This window comes from Pelodiscus sinensis, chromosome 13, assembly GCF_052426305.1.
Source record: "Pelodiscus sinensis isolate ZL-2025 chromosome 13, ASM5242630v1, whole genome shotgun sequence".
Classification (NCBI taxonomy): Eukaryota; Metazoa; Chordata; order Testudines; family Trionychidae; genus Pelodiscus; species Pelodiscus sinensis.
The window spans coordinates 36108510-36131319 of NC_143064.1; the positions used below are offsets into that span (position 1 = coordinate 36108510).

The following is a 22810-nucleotide window of genomic DNA, read 5'->3' on the forward strand; positions in this document are numbered from 1 at the left end:
AAAATATATATGTGAAGTATTTTATTCATGAAATATGTTGAAAAAATAAAAATACCCCACAACAACCTTGCTCTTATTGTGAAAAAAAATCTCAAAGTTACAGAGTAAGCTATGCTTTAGACCCTTTTGTGTCCCCTAACATGAAAGTTCTAGCTTCATCCATCTCTCTGAAGGGTGGAACAGTGTGATTCAACAACTCAGGAAGTGAACCTCTTTGTGGCAAGTTTCATTCAGTCCACTGCCCTCCATCTCAGCTGGGAGAAGCAGACTGCCTTGCTGTATTCTTTCCCTCCTTCCCTGCGTCTGCATCAGCATCTCCATCTGCGGCAACTTCTGACAACTGATTCAATTCCACTTCTGACAGATAGATAGATAGATAGATAGATAGATAGATAGATAGATAGATAGATAGATAGATAGATAGATAACTCCACATCATACATGACAGATAGCTTATTCTATTCTTGGACCAACATCTGATGGTGAAAGAGAGAAGCTTCTACAGGTTAAGAAGAGCTCTGCATAACTCAAAAGCTTCTCTCTCAGTCTTCCAGAATATGGCAGCACAAAAGAGAACCTACTGCAGAAGGCTATACAACGAAAGTTACAGCTATTCGGGCATATCTGCAGAATGAACAATCAGCGAAAAGTTAAGACCCTGGTATTCAGCATAATGGATGTTCTGAATAAGAGAGGCAGACCCCACAGAGAATGGGTAGATGATATAGTAGGTTGGTGTGGAGGTAGTCTACAGAAATGAAGCCACTCCGCATTGGACAGGGAAAGATGGAAGGGAATATTGAGGGAGGCATCGGACGCCAACGGCGTTGAGCACATTGTTGTTGTTGTTGTTGTTGTTGTTGTTGATGATGATCATGATAATGATATTTCAAAATAGAGCATCCACATTGATTGGATACACTAAGTCGTACTGAAGACCACCCGGAATCACTTCAGGCAGGGCATCAGGCCTCAGTTACTTCTAGGAACTATGCCTGAGGCTTGTGCTTAAAGGGACCCCCCTGTACAGCCTTTTCTTGGGTTCTTCACCTTTGTCTACCTCCTTGAGTGACAGCAAAGCCTTTGCTCTGACTGCTGTGGTAGCCTTTGTGGACACCTCTGCTATCCAGCCATGCAGCCACAGCCACCTCTGAGAAGTCGATGGCCCTCATTAGTTGTGCTGCAGTTTCTGCAGCAGTTTTTGCAGGATGCCCTCCTGGCCCTGCAGGAACACAACCCTAATCTGATAGAGGAGATCCTTACCATCTCTCTGAAAGCATAGCTCTTCTAGATGCACCCCACTGTACACCACCGCTTCTGGCGGCTGCATACCTATTCCGACCGGTAGGACCAGCTCATCATGGAGTGATGGGATGACCAGCAGTGGCTCCAGAATTTCTGCATGCAGAAGGAGACTTTTCTGGAGCTGAAGAAGCAGGTTGCCATCGCTGTGTGGAAGCTCATGATGAAGGACAGATAGAGATCCATTGGCAACCAGTTCCGCATGGGGAAGTCAATCATCGTGGCCCTCGTCGTGCAGGTATGGTTTTTCCAGGCTAAAGTCCCAGCAGGGGGGGTGAACTGCTAGGAAAAGGGGTGGGAGAGAGGGAAGCCTCCTTCCCCGGGCAGTTTTTCAGTCCCTCACACAGCCCTGCTGAGGGATGGGTCATGTAGGGGGTTGTTCCTGGTATTTGTGGAGGGGGAGGGAAAGAGAGGGGTGGGCTTGGGGACCTCCCAAGGTTTCTCGCACTCCTGTGATTCTCTGTTTGTTTGTATCCCTCTACAGGTAGTGCAGGCCATCAACACTGTCCTGCTGTACAGGGTCATCAATCTTGGTGACATGGATCCCATCATCGCCGGGTTTGCCGACATGGACTTCCCCAACTGTGGTCTGGATGGCAAATGGATGATGCCGTCCCCCTTAGGAGGGAGTCCCTGATCATGACCACCCATCTCCTTCTCTTGAGAGTGGTAGTCCTGGATCCCCCATCTCTAGCACTATGCATTCGTGTCTTCTGGTCGATGGGGCCTCCTTCTTATCCCTTCCATCAGAGGTCTCTTCCAAAGCATTCTCCACTGTAGTACCTGTGCAAAGAGCCTGAAAATGGTTACTTATATCTATCTGGAGAGAGGATACCTGAGTTGTCGTTCTTCTCCTGGAGGTCACATGTTGCTAATTTTCTTCTCTGTTCTGCATTACCCTCTCTGGCCCTTCAGCATGCTGTACCCACAGTATCAAATGCTGACTTCATTTTCTCTTACGGAATGCAGGGTTGATACTTGGGTTTCTAGTCCTTTAACCTTCTCTTCCAATATGGAGACCAGCTTGCATTTTGTAAAGACAAAGATTATGCTCTGGAAGGAGGACAAACATGTGCAGATCGCAACAGCTGATCCCTCATTATCCATATTGTATTCCTTCTGAGAGACTCCTTAGCTGTTGTATTTATTGTGCCCTGAAGTCTGAAGGGGAGAAGAGAAAGAAAAAGCAAGAAAAAACAAACAACCCCTCCAACCTCTGTGGGGCTTCCCTAAGGCAAACTCCCAAGCAAACTGCCTGGCTGTGTCTAGACTGGCCAGTTTTTCCGGAAAATCAGCTGCTTTTCTGGAAAAACTTGCTAGCTGTCTACACTGGCCGCTTGAATTTCCACAAAAGCACTGACTTCCTACTGTAAGAAATCAGTGCTTCTTGCGGAAATACTATGCTTCTCCCGTTCAGGCAAAAGTCCTTTTGAGCAAAACTTTTGCACAAAAGGGCCAGTGTAGACAGCTCAGATTTGTTTTGCGCAAAAAAGCCCTGATTGCAAAAATGGCAATCGGGGCTTTTTTGCACAAAAGCACATCTAGATTGGTCACGGACGCTTTTCCGCAAAAAGAGCTTTTGAGGAAAAGCGTCCGTGCCAATCTAGACGCTCTGTTCCGAAAATGCTTTTAACGGAAAACTTTTCTGTTAAAAGCATTTCCGGAAAATCATGCGAGTCTAAACGTAGCCCCTCTGTTTGCTGCTACTTTGTTTGCTCTGGCTGCTTTTTTATAAAGCTGCTGACTTCAAGAAGATTCCCGAGCTCAAAGACTTGCCTCCAATCCAATCATCTCTTCAAGGTCCACCTTGAACAAAGCACTCCCAATTTACACTTTTCAAGCAGACAAACACACAATCAAACAATCCCTGCAACAAGGTCAAACAAATGGTCAGACAGACAGGCACTTGGATACTTATTCCACCACCTCTCAACACAGCCCTGCTAATGCCACACTCACCTTGCATCTCTCAGTTTGATTCTCTAAGCACCCATAGAAATATTAGGTCTTATGTAAAGAGATCATTGTCAAATGAGAAAAGCACAACCTGAAATGCAGATTTTACATTAATATTCTAATTATATTGATATTATGGAACAAAATTAATAAGCATGATTCAAGGAAATGAATTAGTGCAATTATGTGGTTGGTACAATAAAAAGAAAATTTGATTAATATAAATTAAATTTATTCCAACTTTTTAAAAGTCAGATATAGGAACGCTTTAATTAATAATTAACATTAGAATTTATATTAACATAGAAATATAGTAATTTATTTGAAAATGAATGCATAACATATAAGCATAAAATAAACGTCTCAATACTATCTTTCATTAGACAGTCTACCAACCTAGTTCAAAATTACCAGTTTTCTAGGTTTTCTGTTAGTGGGTAACTCAAACAAGATGCTATGAATCTCAACATTAGCTTTCTTCCCAAGCTGGCTGTTTCTAGGTTTTCCCTGCAGAGACTCCCCATCCTAATCCCTTGTTTCCTCTTTAAACAGATACCCTTTAAACAGATACAGTACTGACCCAATGTCAGAATGATGTGACCAAAAAAAATCCATATCTTGACTCAGAATTAGCATTCTGAGAAGTGTATCAGAAATTAGTGTAGTAAAGGTTGACAAGTAGATAAACTTTGGTCATTGACAAAAACACACAAGTTGTATAGGACATCAGAAGGCTCAGTTGCAACCTAAACTAGTGGCTACTGAGGGCCAGTGATTCAACCTGAAAGCTTGACCAGTTTTTCCACAGATTTTTCTCAATAACTCATGGGGGAGGGAGGGAATGCAAATAGATACATAAGGGATATCTATTCTATGAGTTACAGCTGTGAATCCCAGCATGCATATACATACTTATGCTAGCTCTCATCTGAGCTAGCAAGCTAAAAAGAGTAGCGTAGTCATAGCAGCAGGTAGTGCTGGTATAGGCTAGTTGGCCTACATACAAAACCTTCTGAACACTGTGGGTATACACTCGGGATGGCATGCCCATGCTGCTATCTGTGCTACTACAACAATGCTATTTTTAGTGTTCTAGCTCAGTTAAAAGCTAGTACAAGTATGCATACGGGAGCTGGGAATCACTCCCATTTCTCATAGTGTAAATGCAGCTTTAGGTACAAGGAAAATGAATGGCAAACCAATTAATATATAATTTTCTTCATCTAAACCACACAGGTGTTTTAGAGTTAAAGGAAGATACTATAGAAAGTTTGCTGGCTGCAGCTTGTCTTCTCCAACTGTCTCAAGTCATTGAAGTATGTTGCAACTTTCTCATGAAGCAGCTCCATCCTTCAAACTGCTTAGGGATTCGATCCTTTGGAGATGCGCAGGGTTGCACGGAACTTCTGAGGATGGCACATACATTCACTATGGTAAGATTAATAAACCAACAGTTTTGAAATGACAGTATGAAAAGCAGGCACTAATACTAAATTGGATCCTGAAAAATCAATTGTGTGATGGAAAGGCAGCAAGGAGCTAATGGAGCAGAACTAGTTGAGTGCAGAGGATTATGGATACTGCAATCTCACAGACTGATGTAGAGGTTGTAGTCACCATTTGAGATCAAGAAATACTGAGCCTTACAAAGTTACTGTGCTTCCAGGAGCTACCAGTGCAGGTGTATCCTGCACAATGCCTAACGTGAAATATGTGCCACAAACCATCCTCAAAAGGAAAGGTAAAGGGGTAATTATTGGGATGAAATTGGAACTGATAAAAACAATAAGACACATTTGGTTTTATGGTTTATAGTTTTGACTTATGTAATTACTGGTATTAAAAAGAAAAAATATGGACAGACATCATTTTTATATTTGAAGAAGATACAATACAGATTGCATATGATGTCCTTTGAAAAGTGAACTGGATTCTGGACAAGCTGATGTCAAGGAAATACCACAGTTCATCTCTGACTTACAGTAGTGCAAAGAAAAGTCCAAAACAGCTTTCAAGGTGTAAGCAAACAGAAAGAAAGATGAAATAAAGTATATGAGATTTTAAAAAAATACAAAAAGTGGCAATTACAGCATAATTAATATAAAAGAAAATACACCGAGGAAACAAATTGCAATTTTATTCTCAAAATATGAACACGAGACCATTACATTTAGTAGCAGCATTTAGTTCCAGAGGCAGAATGCTTTTGCATGCTAAAGTAAGTTAATTTGGACATGGTGGCAATTAAGGACAAACTCTGATACATTTTAAATGACAGGCTACAACTTTATTAAACTTATCACTGCAGAGGGACATTACCCTTCCTCAAAACTATACTCTCACATACCAGACATTTTAAGTGGTTTCATTGCAGGGCTACTGGGCTCCCACAATATAACCCCTCTGAAACTCATAACCCATAGACAGGATTTTTTTAGCCTATCCCAGGGACTCAGCTCAGTCTTCAGAATCCTATCACTGCACCCATTTCCCTGTGAAGGGGACAAAGAGTACTAAAGGAGGGACCTCAGCCCTCAAATCATAGAAGTCCACAAGGTCTGCCCCTGTTCCAGGAACACAAGGCACACCAGCAAAATGTCTTTTTTACATTAGTATTTCTGTGAGCTGTTTTTTTCCTTTAAAAGAAGGAAACAGGTTACAAAGTTGTGACAAATGTACATCCCTACCAAGTACTACCACTAAGTATTCTTATTTAACTCCTCCAAGATGCTCTGAAGAAGACAAAATACTTACTAGGCCTACACGAATTTGGTCCTTATGGGAAGAAAAAATACCTTTCTGATGCCAAACAGGTCAGCCTGGTAGCATCTGCAATATGCTGCTCGGAAGCTACCAGTTTATGGTGGGAAGTATAGAGCTTCTGAAATGAGGAAAAAAGGTTCCACGTGCTCTTCACAAGAGTTTAAGTTAGTGTGAGTGCAGGAGACTGCTCCCTTCAGGCACTGGGGCATGTGTGCAGGGCGGCCATCCACAAGCAGTCTGGGCACACAGCTCAGAACAAGCAAGAGCAGCATTTCTTGACGCAAAGAGCCATATGCGGCTCGAGAGCTGCGGGTTTGCCACCCCTCCCCTACAGCTTAAGCTATAATAGCTCCACAGGTCCTAGTTTCAAATCTATCTGGTGGTGGTTGCAAGTGGGGGCTTGTTCCAGGTCTCAACTGGGTCTATGAAGCTCTGGATGTGCTTCCTTAGCTAGGGGAAGTATCTAATCCGTGCAGCTTGCTGTCCCATGTAGTGGCATTTAGAGGAGCTCTACAGCCTAAAGTGAGCGCCAGCTGGCTTTATAGCTCAAGCTATAGCAGCTCCTGTGATAAGCTCCAAAAGTCCCAGATTCAAATCTATCTGGTGAGGGTTACACTTAAGGGCAAGAAAGGAATACATTAAAAATCAGTTTAGGACTAATTCAAGAACATTTGTTTTAAGTCAATTGAACTCAATCTTACAATAATAATTGAGGAAATTAGGTAACACTGTACACAGCCTGAACGTCAGGGGAGGAGACAGAATAAAAGGAACCGATTTTGGCCCATCTCCAGTTCAAACATTTGAAAATATCCTAATTAAAGGAGCTATTTATAAAAGCTTATGGCAAGGAGTGAGTTTGCTTTCAATATGAGATAACTGTAAATAGATTCAAAAATCAAACCAAAATCTGAACCTCTGAACACAAAACCAAACCTGAAAACTTTTATTCAGTTACTTTAGTTATTGATATGAACTTTTAACAGTACCCTGCCTGGTATCTTTGTCATGCAGATGACGCCTAGTCTGATAAACAGCTTGTACTATTTTTGTAACTAAAAGTGAACTTGTCTTCCTGTTCCCTGGACTGTCACAAAATTAAAGCCGGATGAGCATTAAGGAACAAAGTGAATGTTTTCTTTAAATCCTCAATACTGTTGTTTTTATATCTATTTAAATACAATTACTTTTTTTTTACGTTTGATAAGACTAAAGTCTCTAATGTTACTATGATAACGCCTATAACATACTGTATGTATAAGCAATATGCATGATATTGTCAATGCTGAAAATATCTTCATCTCCTTGCTCCAAGTTGCATTATATTTTCAAATATGAAATACAACTTTATTTAACAGTAGATATTAATTTATAGTTCAAGTACATCCATTCTATGCACGCATACATAGCAATTTGCATTTTTCTTTGGCTATGTTTGCACAACATAGTATTGCTTTAATGTCTTTCCTTAATATTGACTTGTAAATAGACATTGTGAAGTCATATTTTTTGGAAAAATAAAAATATTCTTTTGTATGAAAGATTTTAGGACACCAAGATTCATGGCCAATTCTTGCAGTCTATGGTAAATTTTACCTGAGTAAGAATTGCAAACCTGAGTCCAAAAACATTTTAGATATTATGGCAGAAATATATAACCAGAACTGATAAGTGTGAGTGCTACTTTGCCTGCTGCGTGGAGTAAGGGGTTTCCCATGCCAGGGCTTGCACCTACAAATCTTTCTGCCTATACATTTCCAAGGGTTGAGACAGTGCTGCAAAGCTGAGCATAACCCATCTTTTTTGCATGAGTTTCTGACCTTGTTCCTCCCCACACCAAAGCACCACTGTCTTCTTCCAGCACCCCTTAGGGTTGCCAGGTGTCCAGTTTTGAACTGGACAGTCCAGTATTTGAGCTTTCTGTCCGGGAAACAAATTGAGAAAATACCGGATATATAAATGTTCGGTATTTTCTAATTTAGTAAGTTTTATTGTTATCATGAGTATCAGTATGTAGTTAAGTACTGTGTGAGCATGTCTAACAGCCAGGCAGTATGCAGCTATGCAGTAGAGAGGAGGGGGACGAGGGTGGGACCAAGGTGGGATGGAATCTCCGGGGCCGGACTCGCCCATGCACACCACCAGGACCATGTGCGGGACGGGCAGCACCCTGGGGATCTGCATGTGCCCAGGTCAGCCCCGCTCCCCGCTGGTAGGTTCCCCACCAGCCAGCCCCGTTCTGTGCTGGCCGGTTCCTCCCTGGCCAGCCCTGCTGCCCCCCAACCCTCTCCCGGCTAGCCCCACTCCCCTCCCAGCTGGTCCCCCTGCCCCCTGTTCCAAGATCATGTGTGTCTGGTATTTTTTTGAAAGCCATCTGGTAACCCTAGCAAGCCTTGACAACACCTCTTCCCCTCTCCCCCATTTCCAAAGCAGGGGAGGCACTGTCTAACAAGAAATATTGTTAGACAAAAAAAAATCACAAGCTTGTAAATTCTGCTTTTTTTAGATATGATCACCCAAGATTCTTTACTAGACTCTTAGCTTTGTAGTGCCAGTCTAGTCTGAGATTTCCAGGGTCTTAGGTTTTTGACACTGACAAATGAGCTTTTCCCTGGGTACCTTTTCATTTCCATCTCTCTCATCTAAAATTTTCTAAATTCACTTCAGAGGATGCTCCCCTAAAATTGCCAATTCACCAAGCTGCCTTTCCTTCCCTGTGCTGAGGTGTTAAAGGAGGACCATTGAACCTGCTAGCTGTTAGTGTGCTAAGGCAGAAACAACATAGTTTTTCTAGCTCAGGGATGGCCAACCCACGGCTCTCGAGTCGCATGTGGCTCTTTGCTCAAAGAAATCCGGCTCTTGCTAGTTCTGAGCTGCATGCCCAGACTGCTCATGGCTGGCCGCTCAGTGCATGCACCCAGCACCTTGATGGGGAAGCATGTGACAGTGGCAGTCGCTCCAGTGAGACGCAGGCATTAAGTTAGAGCAAGGAGGGGGGTACCTGGCTCTGGAAGAGGGGTGGGAGTTTGGGGAGGGCAGGGAGCTGAAGGTGCCTGGCTCTGGGGGAGAGGTGGGGCATTGGGTTAGAGAGGGTATAGGGGCGGGGACTGAAGCACCTTAAATTCAAAGTCTTCATGGATGCAAATTAAGGCAGCCAATACAGATGTCATATTTAAATTCCAGGGCAAAAAAAGAATCAGCATGTACCCAGTTTACACTGTTTTTTTTAAAGAAAATTCAAAGGCTATTGTTTCCCAGGCTGAAGCAATTGTTCTGAGATATGAGTCTCTCCCTTATTGTTTTTGAACCTCTCATATTTGCAGTCTGGGATAGACCTGAATTTTTAGAACTATAAAAAAGTCATGATCTTCATAAGAAAAAAAATTAGGAAACCATATCAGAGACCAACAAGCTGGAGTGAAACAGGCACTTCAGACTGTGTTAATTTACTTCTCAGTTCAGTTTAATTTTTAAAAATTCACAGGACAGAATAGGGCAGTAGTGTTAAATTTAAAATACATGGTGGGGATGCTTTTTTGTTAGGCTATATATAGACTGCAGGCTTCTTTTGGAAGAAGCTTTTCCGAAAGACATCTTATGAAAAAACTTCTTCTGAAAGAGAGCTTCCACACTGCAAAAGTGCATAACAAAGCTTTCTGCTTTTTCAAAAGATAGCGTCCACTCTGAATGGACGCTATCTCGCATTTCAGCTGTGATTGCTATGTGCTTTTTCCTCTTTCCTCTTCTTTAAAAAAAACTCCCTCTTCCGTGTCCACACATGCCTTTTTCTGAAAGAACTCTTTTGGAAAAAGGCTTCTTCCGCATAGAATGAGGATTACCAATGTCAGAAAAACCCCTCTGCTTTTTCGATTTTCTTTCTTTTTCGACAGATCCCTTATGCCTCCTGTAAGGAGGTTTACAGGATCTGTCAAAAAAGGCTTTCTTTTTCGACAGATTTCCCCCCCCCCCCCCCAGACTGCTGCTTTTTGCCGACAAAGTGCTGAGCCGGCAAAATGCAGCAGCCATTTTTATGTAAATTAGGCATGGGATATTTAAATCTCTGCCTCATTTGCAATGTCGACCTGCCTAATCTGCATCCCTCTGCCAACAGAGGGATACAGTCTATCCATATCCTAAGTGTGCGAGGGGAATGTGGGGGATGCCTTTCTCCTTCTCAGTCAGAGGCCACATCCAGTGAGTTGTGGGTTTTTTTTGCTTTTCACCTGTGTGGGGCCCCAACCCAAAAAAGGGTGTACTACTACATATGTACAACTGTACACTAGGGTGTACAGTTACAACATATGCTTTTAGAACCATTTGATCTTTGTTTAGGGTAAAATTTACCAGTTTACCAATTTGCCAATTTCCACCATGCCATTAATTATCTTTTCCATTCTTTTCCAACACTTTCCCTCAACATTTTTCTTATTTCCAAAAGCAAATTTCCCTGCATACCTTCCTGGATTATTTGAATGACCAATTGAATTGCTGACTTATTTCCTGGGCCTGTGTACAGGCTAATGCTAGGGACACATTTACTTGTATTGATCCCATAGTTCCTGCTAACAGTAACAAATCCTTTTCCTCCTGCTGTTGCCATACTGGCAATATTATAGAAAATAATTGTTGTTCCATTCCTAATTTTGACAAGGATGCACTGATAGACTTTCCCAACTCATGTATTTCAGCTGTAACATAACTTAGTAAGTTTGTTTGTCAATACCTCTATGTTAGTGGCATCCAACTCATAATCCATTTCCATCCAAAACAGTTTCTAATACACCCCTTGGGGTTCTTTTTCTTTTGAGTTTGCCAATATACCATAATTTTAGCCAGGCTGTCCACCCCTTATGGAATGTTTGTACATTTGGAGTGAACTGAGGTATCACCTTGGACACATTTAATTCAGTAAGGTCCCGTTTACTTTGATTTAGAGAATGTATTGGTGATATAATGATTTGTTCTCTGTGATCCAGCTTTACTACTACTCATTTAATGAGTGTCTTCTTGTTTTTTGCTCGGGCTTTCCCCCAGAGACAGTTTAATTCCTCTGGGAACCCAGGGTTTATAGATTTTGTGGGGCCCCTAGGCTCTAGGGTAGGGACAACAATAAGGGGTTCAATATGTGGAAGGGGGCTGCAAGGAACAGGCTGGGGATGTGGGGTCTGGGAAGGAGGAAAGCGTAGAAGAGAGCTGGGGAGTCTCAGTGGGAGCTGGTGTGCAGGAACAAGGTGGGGATGAGGGTGCAGGATGTGGTTCTTGCCTTGGGCTTTGTCTTCTCCATTCTGTATACTAATGGAGGGATTCACATGAGGCTAGGGAAGCTTTCAAAGGGGTTTAGGTTAGGGATGTAAGCAACTAGTCAACTACTCAATAATTTTAGGCTTATTGGGTAGTCAAGTTGACTACTCACTCCTCTCCTCCTCCCACTGCTTCTGTATCAGAGGCAGCAAAGGGAGAGGTGGGGAAGCAGGAGCTGGTGCTGGTTAGAGCTGGTTTAAGAGCTGGGTCCCCTTAACACCATCTCCACATTGCTGCCTGAACCCCCCACTCCTATCAGAGGCAGCAGCGTGGGGCAGGAGGGGAAGGCAGAGGAGGCTTCCAGGAAGCAGCCTCTGCTTTGGTTCAAGCAGACACGGGGTGGAGAGATGTCTTTCATGAGTCAGATAAGCTAGATACTATGCCCTCATTCCCCAAGAACACAGAGTTGGTAGGATAAAACTTGTGCTAAAAAAAAAGAAAAAAAAGTAAAATAAACTCCAAGGTACAAATCAAGGTGCAAAAACCACAGCTGGTATTGCTAAAACCATTAACTACTAGTAACAAACTATTTTGAACATTAGCTATTACTATTAAAATAAAAATGAATAGTACAGTGACTTGCATTGCACAGATTAATAAAAATAATAGAACTAGCATTTGCAAAGGAGCACAACTGTAATTAAAATGGTTTACAAAGACAAGAGTGCAATTCAGGGAATCACAGCAGCTGATAATACTGACTCTCATGAGACTTTACAATGACATATAAAACTGGTAAGAGACTTCTAAATCCTCAAAATGTGTTACACTCTCCCTCAAAGGCTGCATGTGAGATGTTTACAACATTCAGTCCCCTGTGCTATAGCATTGCAAAGGCAGAGAGGCTCTGCGGTGGTAACTTTAAGAGCACATCATAGCTGCCCTGGACTCTGGTACACCTCTACCTTTCTGTCTCCCTCCCCTTCTTTTGAACACTTGGCAGGTGGCTCATCCCACTGGGTAATTGTTACCCTTCCCCTTCCTGTATGGGGGCTGGCAGCATCTCTCCTTCCCCAGTCACACCCCAGATCCTACCTTCCCCCCACCTGATTCTTCCCCTCCAGCTCCACTTCTGCCTCACCCTAAAGTCACTTGACACCCCAGACCAGTTAATTTCTACTCCCTGCTCACACCCTGGCCATCCCTCCACTGTAATTTGCCCTGAACCTCTTCTTAATGTGAGCCAGGAATACTGTGTGAATCCACAAATGTAGCAGTCACACTAGCTCTTACTGAGCATGTTCCATTCCAGTGAGCATGCTCAGTACACTCTAAGCAGTCAATTATGACACAGGGAAGGGCTGACTCTCCTCATGTTTGGGTGACACTGGGGAACTTTGGGGGAGGGGTGTTTGCACCCTTCACACGGCTCCCCTCAGCATACAGGCCTGCTAAAGTTAGTCAGTTTCCTCAAAGTTCTCATGGAGTAGTCATGGAGGGAAAAAAACCCAATGCACAGTCTTTGTAGGGGAGCTCCTTTGCTAACCACAAGGGGACTGGGTGACAGAAGATTGTAGAGGGAGCTGAGCTAAAACGGAGCACACAACTCAGAACCAGCTACCAGGGTCTCAGAAAACAGATGTAAGATCCAGAGGAATTCTAATTGTTCTTGTTGATACTGGTGTATACTATTATTATGGCAGTTTGGACAGTCCCTGTTCTCTAGATCTAACAGCCTCTGTAACAATAATCTTGTTCATATAGTACCTTTTAAAAAGGCTAAAACCACAAAACTCATTTTGATATCTCACTTATGTCATAAGTCATTGTCTGGAATTCACAAGTGAAAGGTTAGTATACACAATAGAAATCTTGAAGACCTTTCCTATAGAATTTTCAATAGAATTCTACATTTCAAGTTATCTTCATATTTCTTTTTAGGAATGGAAAATAATTTCTTACAGAAAATAGTTTTGTCTGTACTGAAAAAACCATATTCGGTTCAATGATCTGTAGAACATTTGCCTTGATTCTAATAGAAACAGGAAATAGGAAACATACAATCCATGCAAAACATGCATTCTCGGCTCAAATATTGTATCAGGGTGGCAATACCATGAATTCATTAAATCTATTCTTTTCTAGGAACACTTCACAGAAGTAATAAAGAATCAGGAATTTCTTTTGCTTCCTGCTAGTGAAATTGCAAAACTCCTTTCTAGTGATGACATCAATATACCAGATGAAGAGGCCATATTCCAGGCTCTAATGATGTGGGTGAAACATGATTTGCAAAGCAGGCATCAAGACCTAGGAATGCTTCTCTCTTACATTAGACTACCACTACTTCCACCACAGGTATATGAATGTACATTATTAAGGGACAATAGCTCTAAATCACTACCTGGGAAACAAATTTTCCTTGCTGTGACATACTGTTCTGTATACTCCAGAACAGTAGTGGGATGTTTCATTACAACCTTGGGTGCCTTGCTGCAGTAGCTTCGATCTGAGCCACTAAAGGTGTGTCTGCACAGCACTCATACCTTGAAATAATCTATGCAATTTATGCATATCTTATTTCGAGGTTATTTTGAAATAGCTTATTTTGAATTTGGGCACTGTCTACACAGCACCAAATTTCAAAATAAAGCACTATTTTGACAAATCCCTTAACCCTCAAGTGTTACAGGGATGCTGGAATAGTGCACCCACTGTTTTGAAATATATTTTGAATTAATGGGTGCATTTAAGGAAGTGGTATTGCCATTTCAGGATACTTCCGGTATCCCAAAATAGCCCCGCTGTCTAGACGTAACCTAAGAAGCAGCCTTTCCACTGAAGGTCTGTGTGTAACTTCATCTGACAGCCATCTTTGGCTTACTCTCTGGTTCTTATTATGCAGAGTGATCTCAGTTATTATGCAGAGTGACCTCAACACACACTGAAGCTTTTCCCACAGAGCTGTATGTCCTGTATTGCTCAGCCATCTCCAGAATGTTAAAAATATTTAAAACCTGTTATTCCTTTAAAGGAAAATATTCCATCTTATTATCCCAAATAATTCTTCATACTTCTCAATTTAGATAACTCCAGATTAGATAAAACAGTAAAAAAAACTATTAACTACAAAGAAACTGATTTAAATATAAGTAATGAGGCATAAAAGTCAGAAAATAAAGATACATATTAAAGCCTAACAAAACATTATATAAGATTCAAGCAAAGTTTCTGATAATATGCTCCATAAAATTACTGGCAAAACTCTCAGGTCAGGGCCCCTCACCCAGATCTAGCACTGGTTTCCTTTTCTCTTCCAAGACAATGAATGCATAGGCAGGGGGAGAAAAAGGGTCCCTTGGGGTGTTTGCTCCTCCTTTTTGTAGATTCAGATGTGGAAGGATGTTGTCTGTTGGCTTTATCTCATCCGGCTGAGTCTTCTTTTTTCCCCCTCTGCTTGTCGATCCCTCTCTGTTTATTGCTTACATTAAGACAAGCACACATTCCTTTCTCTAAGACATTCCTATTTGTTGAGTTCTGCTTGGGCAGAGCAGTGGGGTTTGGAACATGTGTTAACAAAAACATAAAGATAAATCTTCTAACTGTAGATAAATTGTTGCCACACACCCTGATCACTCTGGTCTGCATATCAGAATATGAGGTGCTGATCAAATCTAGACTCCACACACCATATACAGGTTCCCGAAGAGCGTAAGGTTCTACAGTTGCATGTTGGATATCAACATATTGCACATATTTCATTTAAAAAAGACATAACAGACTTTTAATTACTTCCTCTATTAGTAAAGTTTGCCTTCTGAACTGTAATGGTCCAGCTTCTACTACGCATGTTAAAGGGAGTTTTGCCATTGACTTCATTGGGAGCAAGATTGAGTAAAAGTAATATTTAAAATATTTATTTTCTTAAATACAGTACTTTGCACCAGATTATTTATTTGGATTATGCCAAACCTCAAATAAAAGATCAGCCCAAAATAATTAGATTTCTGATTTTGCTTCAGATATTAAGCTATATCCCACCTTTTAATTGAGTATAGATCAATGCAGTGGTTCCCAACAGATGGTCTGCAGACTGGCGGCGGGTTGTGAACCCTGACTTGCCAGGCCATAGCACATTGCCCAGCCATGCCCCCAGCTTTCAATTAGCTCTGCCCACTGTGGTTCCCTATCAGCAGCAGGGTAAGTAGGGCAGCGGGCAGGGCTGGAACCAGGGCCATCATGAGGCTGTCCCCTACTGGAACAGTCTCACTGTGCCCCTGGTTCCAACTTCAACAGCTGCTACATGGTCCAGCTGGCAGGGCTATGTGGAGTGTGGCTGCAGTGCTATGGGTGGGAGAGGCCACAGCTGTGTGGTGAGTGGCTGGGCCTGTTCTGGCAGCCGGAGGTGGGGCCTATGCTACAGCCACGTGGTGAGCAGCCGGGGCCAGTTTCAGCAGATGGGGGTGGGATCTGAGCCATGGCTGCATGGTGCGTGACTGGGTCCTGCTCTGGCATGGGGATTGGGACCAGTTCAGGAGAAGATAGGGGGGCTGGAGCCTGCTGCTTGATGGGAAGGCTGAGACCTGCCACGGCTGCGTGACGCGGGAGGCAGAGGCCTGCTGGGGGTGGAGACGGGGCTGGGATCTGCTGTGGGGAGGAGGGGGACCGAGCCTGCTGCCTGGCAGGGGGCTGGGATCCATCCAGTGAGTGGTAGCTCTGGCCACTGGGACTGAATAAAATAATATGGGGCAGCAGGAGTCAGATTTAGAGTGTATGAAGGGGTGAGGGTACAGATTTTGGCAAGCAGGAAATGTTTTACTTGCATATTTGTTATTTGCTGCAAGTTTGCAAATGGGTTTGCTGGTCCCCAGTATAAAAAAGGTTGGGAACCACTGGATCAATGTTTCATTTCTCAGTTACTAGCAGATCTTGAAAATAGCCCAATGTTCACGCATGACCTTGAGTGTCAGAAACTTCTTATGGAAGCTATGAAGTATCATCTCCTACCAGAAAGAAGGTCCATGATGCAGAGTCCTCGGACTAAACCTAGGAAGTCGACAGTGGGTGCACTTTATGCCGTAGGAGGCATGGATGCTACTAAAGGCAAGTTCAGAAGTTGTTTTCAGTTATTTTAGCAACACCCAGATAATAACTGGCAAAGAAGTTATAGGATCATTAGGAAGTTTCTAATAGAAATACGGGAATTTAGGGATAAGAGAATAAAATATCCATTCATTCTGTGCTCTGTCTTCTAGCAGAAAGTAATAGTTTTTTCCTCTCCAAGTTTTGACTTCAAATCCAATTCAGAGGAACACTTAAAATTTAGAGTATTACAGTACAGATTTCTGCAGTAATTATGAGACAGTTTGGAAACACAGTGAAACAATTGTTTTTATTTTGTTTTGAAACTTCAAACTCTAGTCTCAATCAAATCCTGAACAGTTAGAAAGAAAAATAGAATAAACAAAAAATTTCAAAATTATTAGATCATATAAAAGTATAATTTATTACTGATCATTTTCTAAAATGGCATACCTTCTAAACAAAGCTAATCCATATTTAATGAAAGTGAATCTTTAGTTAGACTTTTGATTTTTTCACTTTTGCAACAAAACATAACATTTTTTCAGTACTTCAATGAGAATTCATAGAGTTTGTCACTGAAGACTAATTGTTACAGCTGTGTTCTAGATTTTGGGACGAATTGTCTATCATTATAATCAAACCCCCTTGGCTGTGGGGAAGATGAAAAAGCCCATCCTGACTTGGGAAAAATTCCTTCACAGCACCCAAGGAGAAAGGGAAACTTGTACGATTCCCACAAAGGATCATGAAGGGACCCTGCTTCTCTTTCTAGGGTTCATCTACACAGCAGTGTTTTTCTAGAATAACATCCATTCTGTTATTTTATCAGAAAGTAGAAATAAAGGATGGCTTTTTCTGATGGCGGTAAACCTCATTCCACAAGGAATAAAGCCTTTTCCAAAAAAGCTTTTTTGGAAAAGGGTATGTGTTAATGCAGAATAGGGAGTTTTGTCGAGAAAAGAAAGGCCTCCAGGAAATATCACAGGTGCCCTTCTGGCCACTCCTCCCACACTCATCACAACTCTAGTTCCTGTACCCTGGAAGCTCTTAAACATACAGACACAGGGGGATATCTCGTGGCAGGAAGCAGGTCCTTACAGCTTCCAGCACCAGTGTAGCTACCAATGCCACACATCTGGCAAGGTAATCCCTTGCCTGTTCCAAGGAGCACTCATAGGGCTCCCAGGAGCCTGACAGGGACTGCAAAAAGCACGTGCCATCCTAGTCTGGGGTGGAGATCCTGGCCCTCCTTGAGGTGTGAGGCAATGAGGAGAACCTACAGGATCTCCACTCCAGATGGTGCAATGACGACATCTACGGCCCGACAGCCTGGCCATGAAGGGCCACACCAGGGCTCTATAGCAGGTCCGGAGTGAATTGAAGGAGCTCATGCTACAGTCCAGGACCCCACTCCTGCTCCTATTTTGAGGAACTGCACTACATCCTGGGGGCGGTGTAGCCCCTTCCCCACTCCTGGTGGTAGACTCAGGGCTGGAAACACCCATCGTCACCTGCCCAGGGGTCCCAGCCCATGAGGAGAAGGAGGAGGAGGAGAAAAAGGTGGAGGACGCAGCCAACACGGTGACCACCATCACCCTGGAGCCGGTACCCTATGGCCTGAATGCATCCAGGGCATCCTCCAAGGCCTGAGAGGGATCATCAGGTGAGTGCTCTTATTTTTTCACACACACAGAGTGCGGATGCCGGGCACTGAGGGGATGTGGTACGATCTTCACTTGGCGTTCTCAGCTTGGCTGTCACATTGCAGTCCATGCACATGGATGCATGTGCAGCACCAGTCTGCGCCATGCAGCCCCAAGAGGCAGCACCAGAGCACCTCTGGGCTCCTGCTCACAGGCTCTGGGGAAGCCGCCCACATTTCTGACCCCTGGAAGGAGGCTGGGGACAAGGGGACACACACACATGCACATAGACTTTGGAGTGTCACACACGGCACATGGGCATGCCTGCACGCTAGAGGCAGCACCTACTCCCAGGGACAGTGCTGCCAACTGCAGGAGTGTGTGCAGCCCTAATGGAAGGCCAGGCTGCTCAAGGCCCCATTCCTGTCCATTGGATCCCATGTTCCTTATGTTCTTATGGTCCCCCTTTCGAGATGCCCATTGTCATCCTCAGGGCAGAGAGAGACGAGCAGGAGATAGAGGAGGAGGATCAGTCAGAGGAGGCCAGCACCAGCACCCTCCTGACCCAGGAGCCAGTACCCCTCCCTGTGGACATGTGCCAGGCATTGTCTGAAGCTGGGGAAGTAGGGAATTCCTTTCACACGGGGGTGGAGGGGATGCTGGGCACTCTTTGCTTGGCCCTTGTGACATGGCGATTGTGCAGTGGCTTGTGCATGTGGGAGCACCTGTCATACCACACAGCCACACAGCCCCAGGAGTATGCCACAGAACTTTGTGCTATTGGCCACAGGGTGCCTGGAGAGGCCTGCCATGCTTGTGACTCCCTCTACAAGCCAACTCTAGAAGGGGGCTGGGGTAATTCACATGGCACACAGAAGTCCCGCCCATGGCACATGGCAAGCCCACACTTTCAGGGCAGCACCCATTCCCGGTGACATCTGGGCCTCTGTAGGAATGGGCCCACTGGCCAGAGTACACATGGCCTTACTCCAAACACATCACCTTTGACTGAGCCGAGAACAGCTGCTCTCAGCTCACGGATGAGGGCTAGGCTTCAGGCACAGTGCTCCCTGGGATGACTGACCATCTCTCTTTATTCTCCACAGCCAGACCATCTGCGAGAGGGGGACAGTTGACACCACCGAGGGCAGCCTCCTGACCCTGAGAAACCTGCAGGCACAGGAGACCAATGGATGAGTTCAAGAGGCAGCATCCAGAACTCTGATTCCAGGAGCTGACCATTGACCACAGGCTCCAAGAAGACATCCAGCCATGGCAAGACACCTGGTGGGAACTGCTGGAGCAGGGCTGCTCCATGTGCATGGCTGTGCACTACCTCCTTGCCACCATGATGCCTGCTCCTCCTCCCACTCCTGTGCTTGCTGTAGCTCCTCTCACTCCCTCTCCCATTCCTGTGGTGGTGGGATCACCAGGGCCAGGCACTACTCCCAACCTCATCCCTGAGCCTCTCCTCCCCCTTCCTTCCCCTTCCAGCTTCCTCCAAGATTCTTATTCCCCCTGCTCCCCATTCTCTCCTCCCATCTCCCAGGTTCTTTTTCCAGTTTCTTTGACCCCCAAATAAAAAGAAAAAGAAATTTTATTTTTTCCAAAACAAAAATGTTGTTTACTTTCTCAGCAGGGAAAGGGGGAAGGTGGGGAAAGGAGGGGTGTAGAAGAAAAGGCAGAGGAGGCAAAGCACAGGCCTCTAGTGGGACAGCCCAGGGGAAAGTGTCATTGGCCCCCCGGGGGAGAAACTCTCCATCAAAGCCTGCTGGATGCACACGACCCCCTGATGTACCTGCTGGATGGTAGCTGTGTGCGACTGTTCAAAGGCCCTGCAGATGCTGTCAGCCTCCAACCCCCACCCTGGCAGGAATGCCTCCCCCTTCCACTCACACACATTGTGGAGCACACAACATGCAGCCACCATATGAGGGATGTTGAGCTCCCCAAGGTCCATCTGGGTGAGGAGGCATCTGAAACATGCCCTCAAATGGCCGAAGGTGCCCTCTATGACCATGCAGGTCCTGCTGAGCCTGGCATTATATTGTTCCCGAGAGGGGTTGAGGTGGCCGGTGTATGGCTTCATGAGCCAAGGCAGAAGAGGGTAGGCCACATCCCCCATCATGCAGATAGGCATGTCCATGTCCCTGGTTCTGATGGTGTGGTAGGGAAAAAAATTCTGGCATGCAGCTTCTGGAACATGCTAGAGTTTCTAAAGACACTGCGTTGTGTGTCTTCCCCGACAACCCAACATAAATGTTGGTGAACTGGCCCCAGTGGGACCATTGCAGAATGTTTATTTTCTCAGCAGGGAAAGGGGGAAGGTGGGGAAAGGAGGGGTGTAGAAGAAAAGGCAGAGGAGGCAAAGCACAGGCCTCTAGTGGGACAGCCCAGGGGAAAGTGGCAGGACCATTGAAAACTATCCCTTATGGTTGATGAAGAGAGATGCCCAGTGGCTGGGGGCCTGGATGGGGATGTGGGTGCCAATAGCACCGCCGCAGTTGAGTTGGGGAAGCCCATGTCGGCAAACCCAGCATTGATGGCATCCACATCACCGAGGTGGATGACTCTGTGCAGCAGGATGGTGTTGATACCCCTCATCACCATCAGAAGGAGATAAACAGAGAATCACAGGGGTGTCAGAGCCCCTGACAGTCCCTCCAGCCTACTGCCCTGATCCTCCCTCTCCCACTCACCAGGAGCAACCCTTCACCCCTCACGTTCACCCCAACCCCCAGCAGGGCTTTTTCAGGGTGTGAATAAACCTCCTGCAGAGGGGGCTTGCACCACCACCTTTCCCTAGGGAACCCAATTCCTGCAGTCCACCCTCCCTTGGAGCAATAGCCAGAGAATGCCATACCTGCATGAGCACGGCCCCAGCATTCCATCTCCCCATGCTGATCTGGTTCCTGACAAATTGGTGGCTATCCAGCATGGTGGCTTCCAGAGGGCAATGGCAACATGCTTCTGGATGGGGATGGCAGGTCTTGTGTGAGTGTCCTGTCACCTGCGGGCAGAGGCAAGCCACTCACAGAGTTCCAGAAACATGTCCCTCCTCATCCTGAAATTCTGGAGCCATTGCTGATCTCCCCACTACTCGATGACAATCTGGTCCCACCAATCTGCACTGGTGTCCAGACACCAGAGGTGTGGGACATGGTGTCCAGGAGAGAGTGAGTGAGATCCATGTGCATGAGCCATGCCCACAGAGATCCAAGGAGGGTCTCCCAGAGGAACTGAAGTCTGGATTCCTGCAGGGCGTGGCCTGCAGAAACTGCTCCATGATTTGCAGCACAAACTGCAATAGCTGAAGGCTGCCCAGAGGCAGCTCTGGCTCCATGTCTGGCAAGCTGAGGTGTCTGCAAGGGCAACCACAGAAGGCAAAGGAAAAGGCTTTGTTGTCCCTCAAGGAGTTAGGGAAAGAGATAAAGCCTGAGACACTGCTGTACAGGTGAGGTCCCTTTAAGCAAGAGCTCAGATAGCCTCAAGAAACAGCCACACAAAATATCTGCTGACATGATGCCCTGCCTGAAGTAGTTCCAGGTGACCGTAAATGTGAGTTAGTGTCCAATCAGTGTGGATGCTCTGCTTTGAAATAGCTAAGCACTAGTTCAATGCGCATTTTGTGTGTAGATGTGCTATTTTGAAATAAGCTATTTCAGAAAATATCTTCTAGAATAGCTTATTTCAAAATTAATGTTCAGTGTAGACGTAGCCTCAGACTTTTCAAACTACTTAAAAAAGGCTGGAAGTAAAGGTCACATGTTTTTATGTCTGTCACTTGAAAAATTGAATAATTCATACAATAGGGAGCATGCTAATTAATATTGTGCAAAATCATATCCTTGCATTTACTGTGAGTAAGCATGGAAATACAATTATTCCAAAATGTCATAGAATTACATTACAGATCTCCCATTCTTCAGTAAATAAGTAGATAGATAGAATGTTATAAGGTGTTTCAAGTCTAGTGATTTGCTCCTTTATTACATTTAGCTGTATGAAATAATATTAATAGTATTTCAAGACAGTTACTCATTTCACTTTTAGGTTTAAAAAGTATTAAATATATTGAGCACCTTAAAAAATGACAGCTCGCCTCCTGAACATAAAATATTCATAACAGCTAGTGTTATGAAGAGCAAGAAAATATTTAACTTGATTGATTTGTGTTTCCTTGAGAGTTTGAAATAATTGCAACTTTACAATTTGTTGAATGTGAAACACATCACTAATTGAAGGAAAGAAACTGGGGCTCTTTTCTGAAGTCTGTTTTATCAAACAAAATTAAGTTGTAGTGGCTGGAGTGAGTCTTTGTTTTGGATTGAATTGTGAACTCATCTGCTACCAAGAACTGAGAGTTTAAAGATAAACTAGGGTTTTTTCCATGAAAAAAAAAGTTTTTCCAAGTAAGGACTATAAAAAGAAAGGACGTGTACTTCCCATCAATGATTCTTTTCACTCATTATCTTGGAAAAAAGTCCATTTGTTTGAACTTTTGCCTTTTGCTGGTTAGGAAGTCAGTATTTCCTCACTTCCCCACTTTTCCATGACTGCTCTGACTCACATCTTGAGCTGAATTCGATTTGTAAGAGCAAATCAACACTGAACTAACTAATGTACAGTGCTAGTGCAACAACATTGGGCAGGGGAATAAATTATCATGTCTACAAATAATGCATTTCTGTGATTAAAGGAGAACATCCCACTATCTGGAAATATCCCCCCTCCAAAAACAACCAATAACAGTGCCAGGCAGGATTTTAGTGTTTATCAAAGGATATCATAAACAGCTCAAAAAAGATCAAAACTAAGCA

General features: G+C 44.1%; 1 protein-coding gene across 4 annotated transcripts in view; it reads left to right on the top strand.

Moving 5' to 3' along the window:
* KLHL4 (kelch like family member 4) overlaps nucleotides 1-22810 on the top strand; it is an 87665-nt gene that overhangs the window by 40994 nt on the left and 23861 nt on the right. For all 4 annotated transcript variants that reach the window (XM_014572705.4, XM_006121432.5, XM_014572706.4 and 1 more), the window contains exons 4-6: nucleotides 4495-4691; nucleotides 13408-13620; nucleotides 16179-16365. In XM_014572705.4, coding sequence (XP_014428191.1) covers nucleotides 4495-4691; nucleotides 13408-13620; nucleotides 16179-16365 — 597 coding nt within the window. The remainder of the gene's footprint in view (nucleotides 1-4494; nucleotides 4692-13407; nucleotides 13621-16178; nucleotides 16366-22810) is intronic.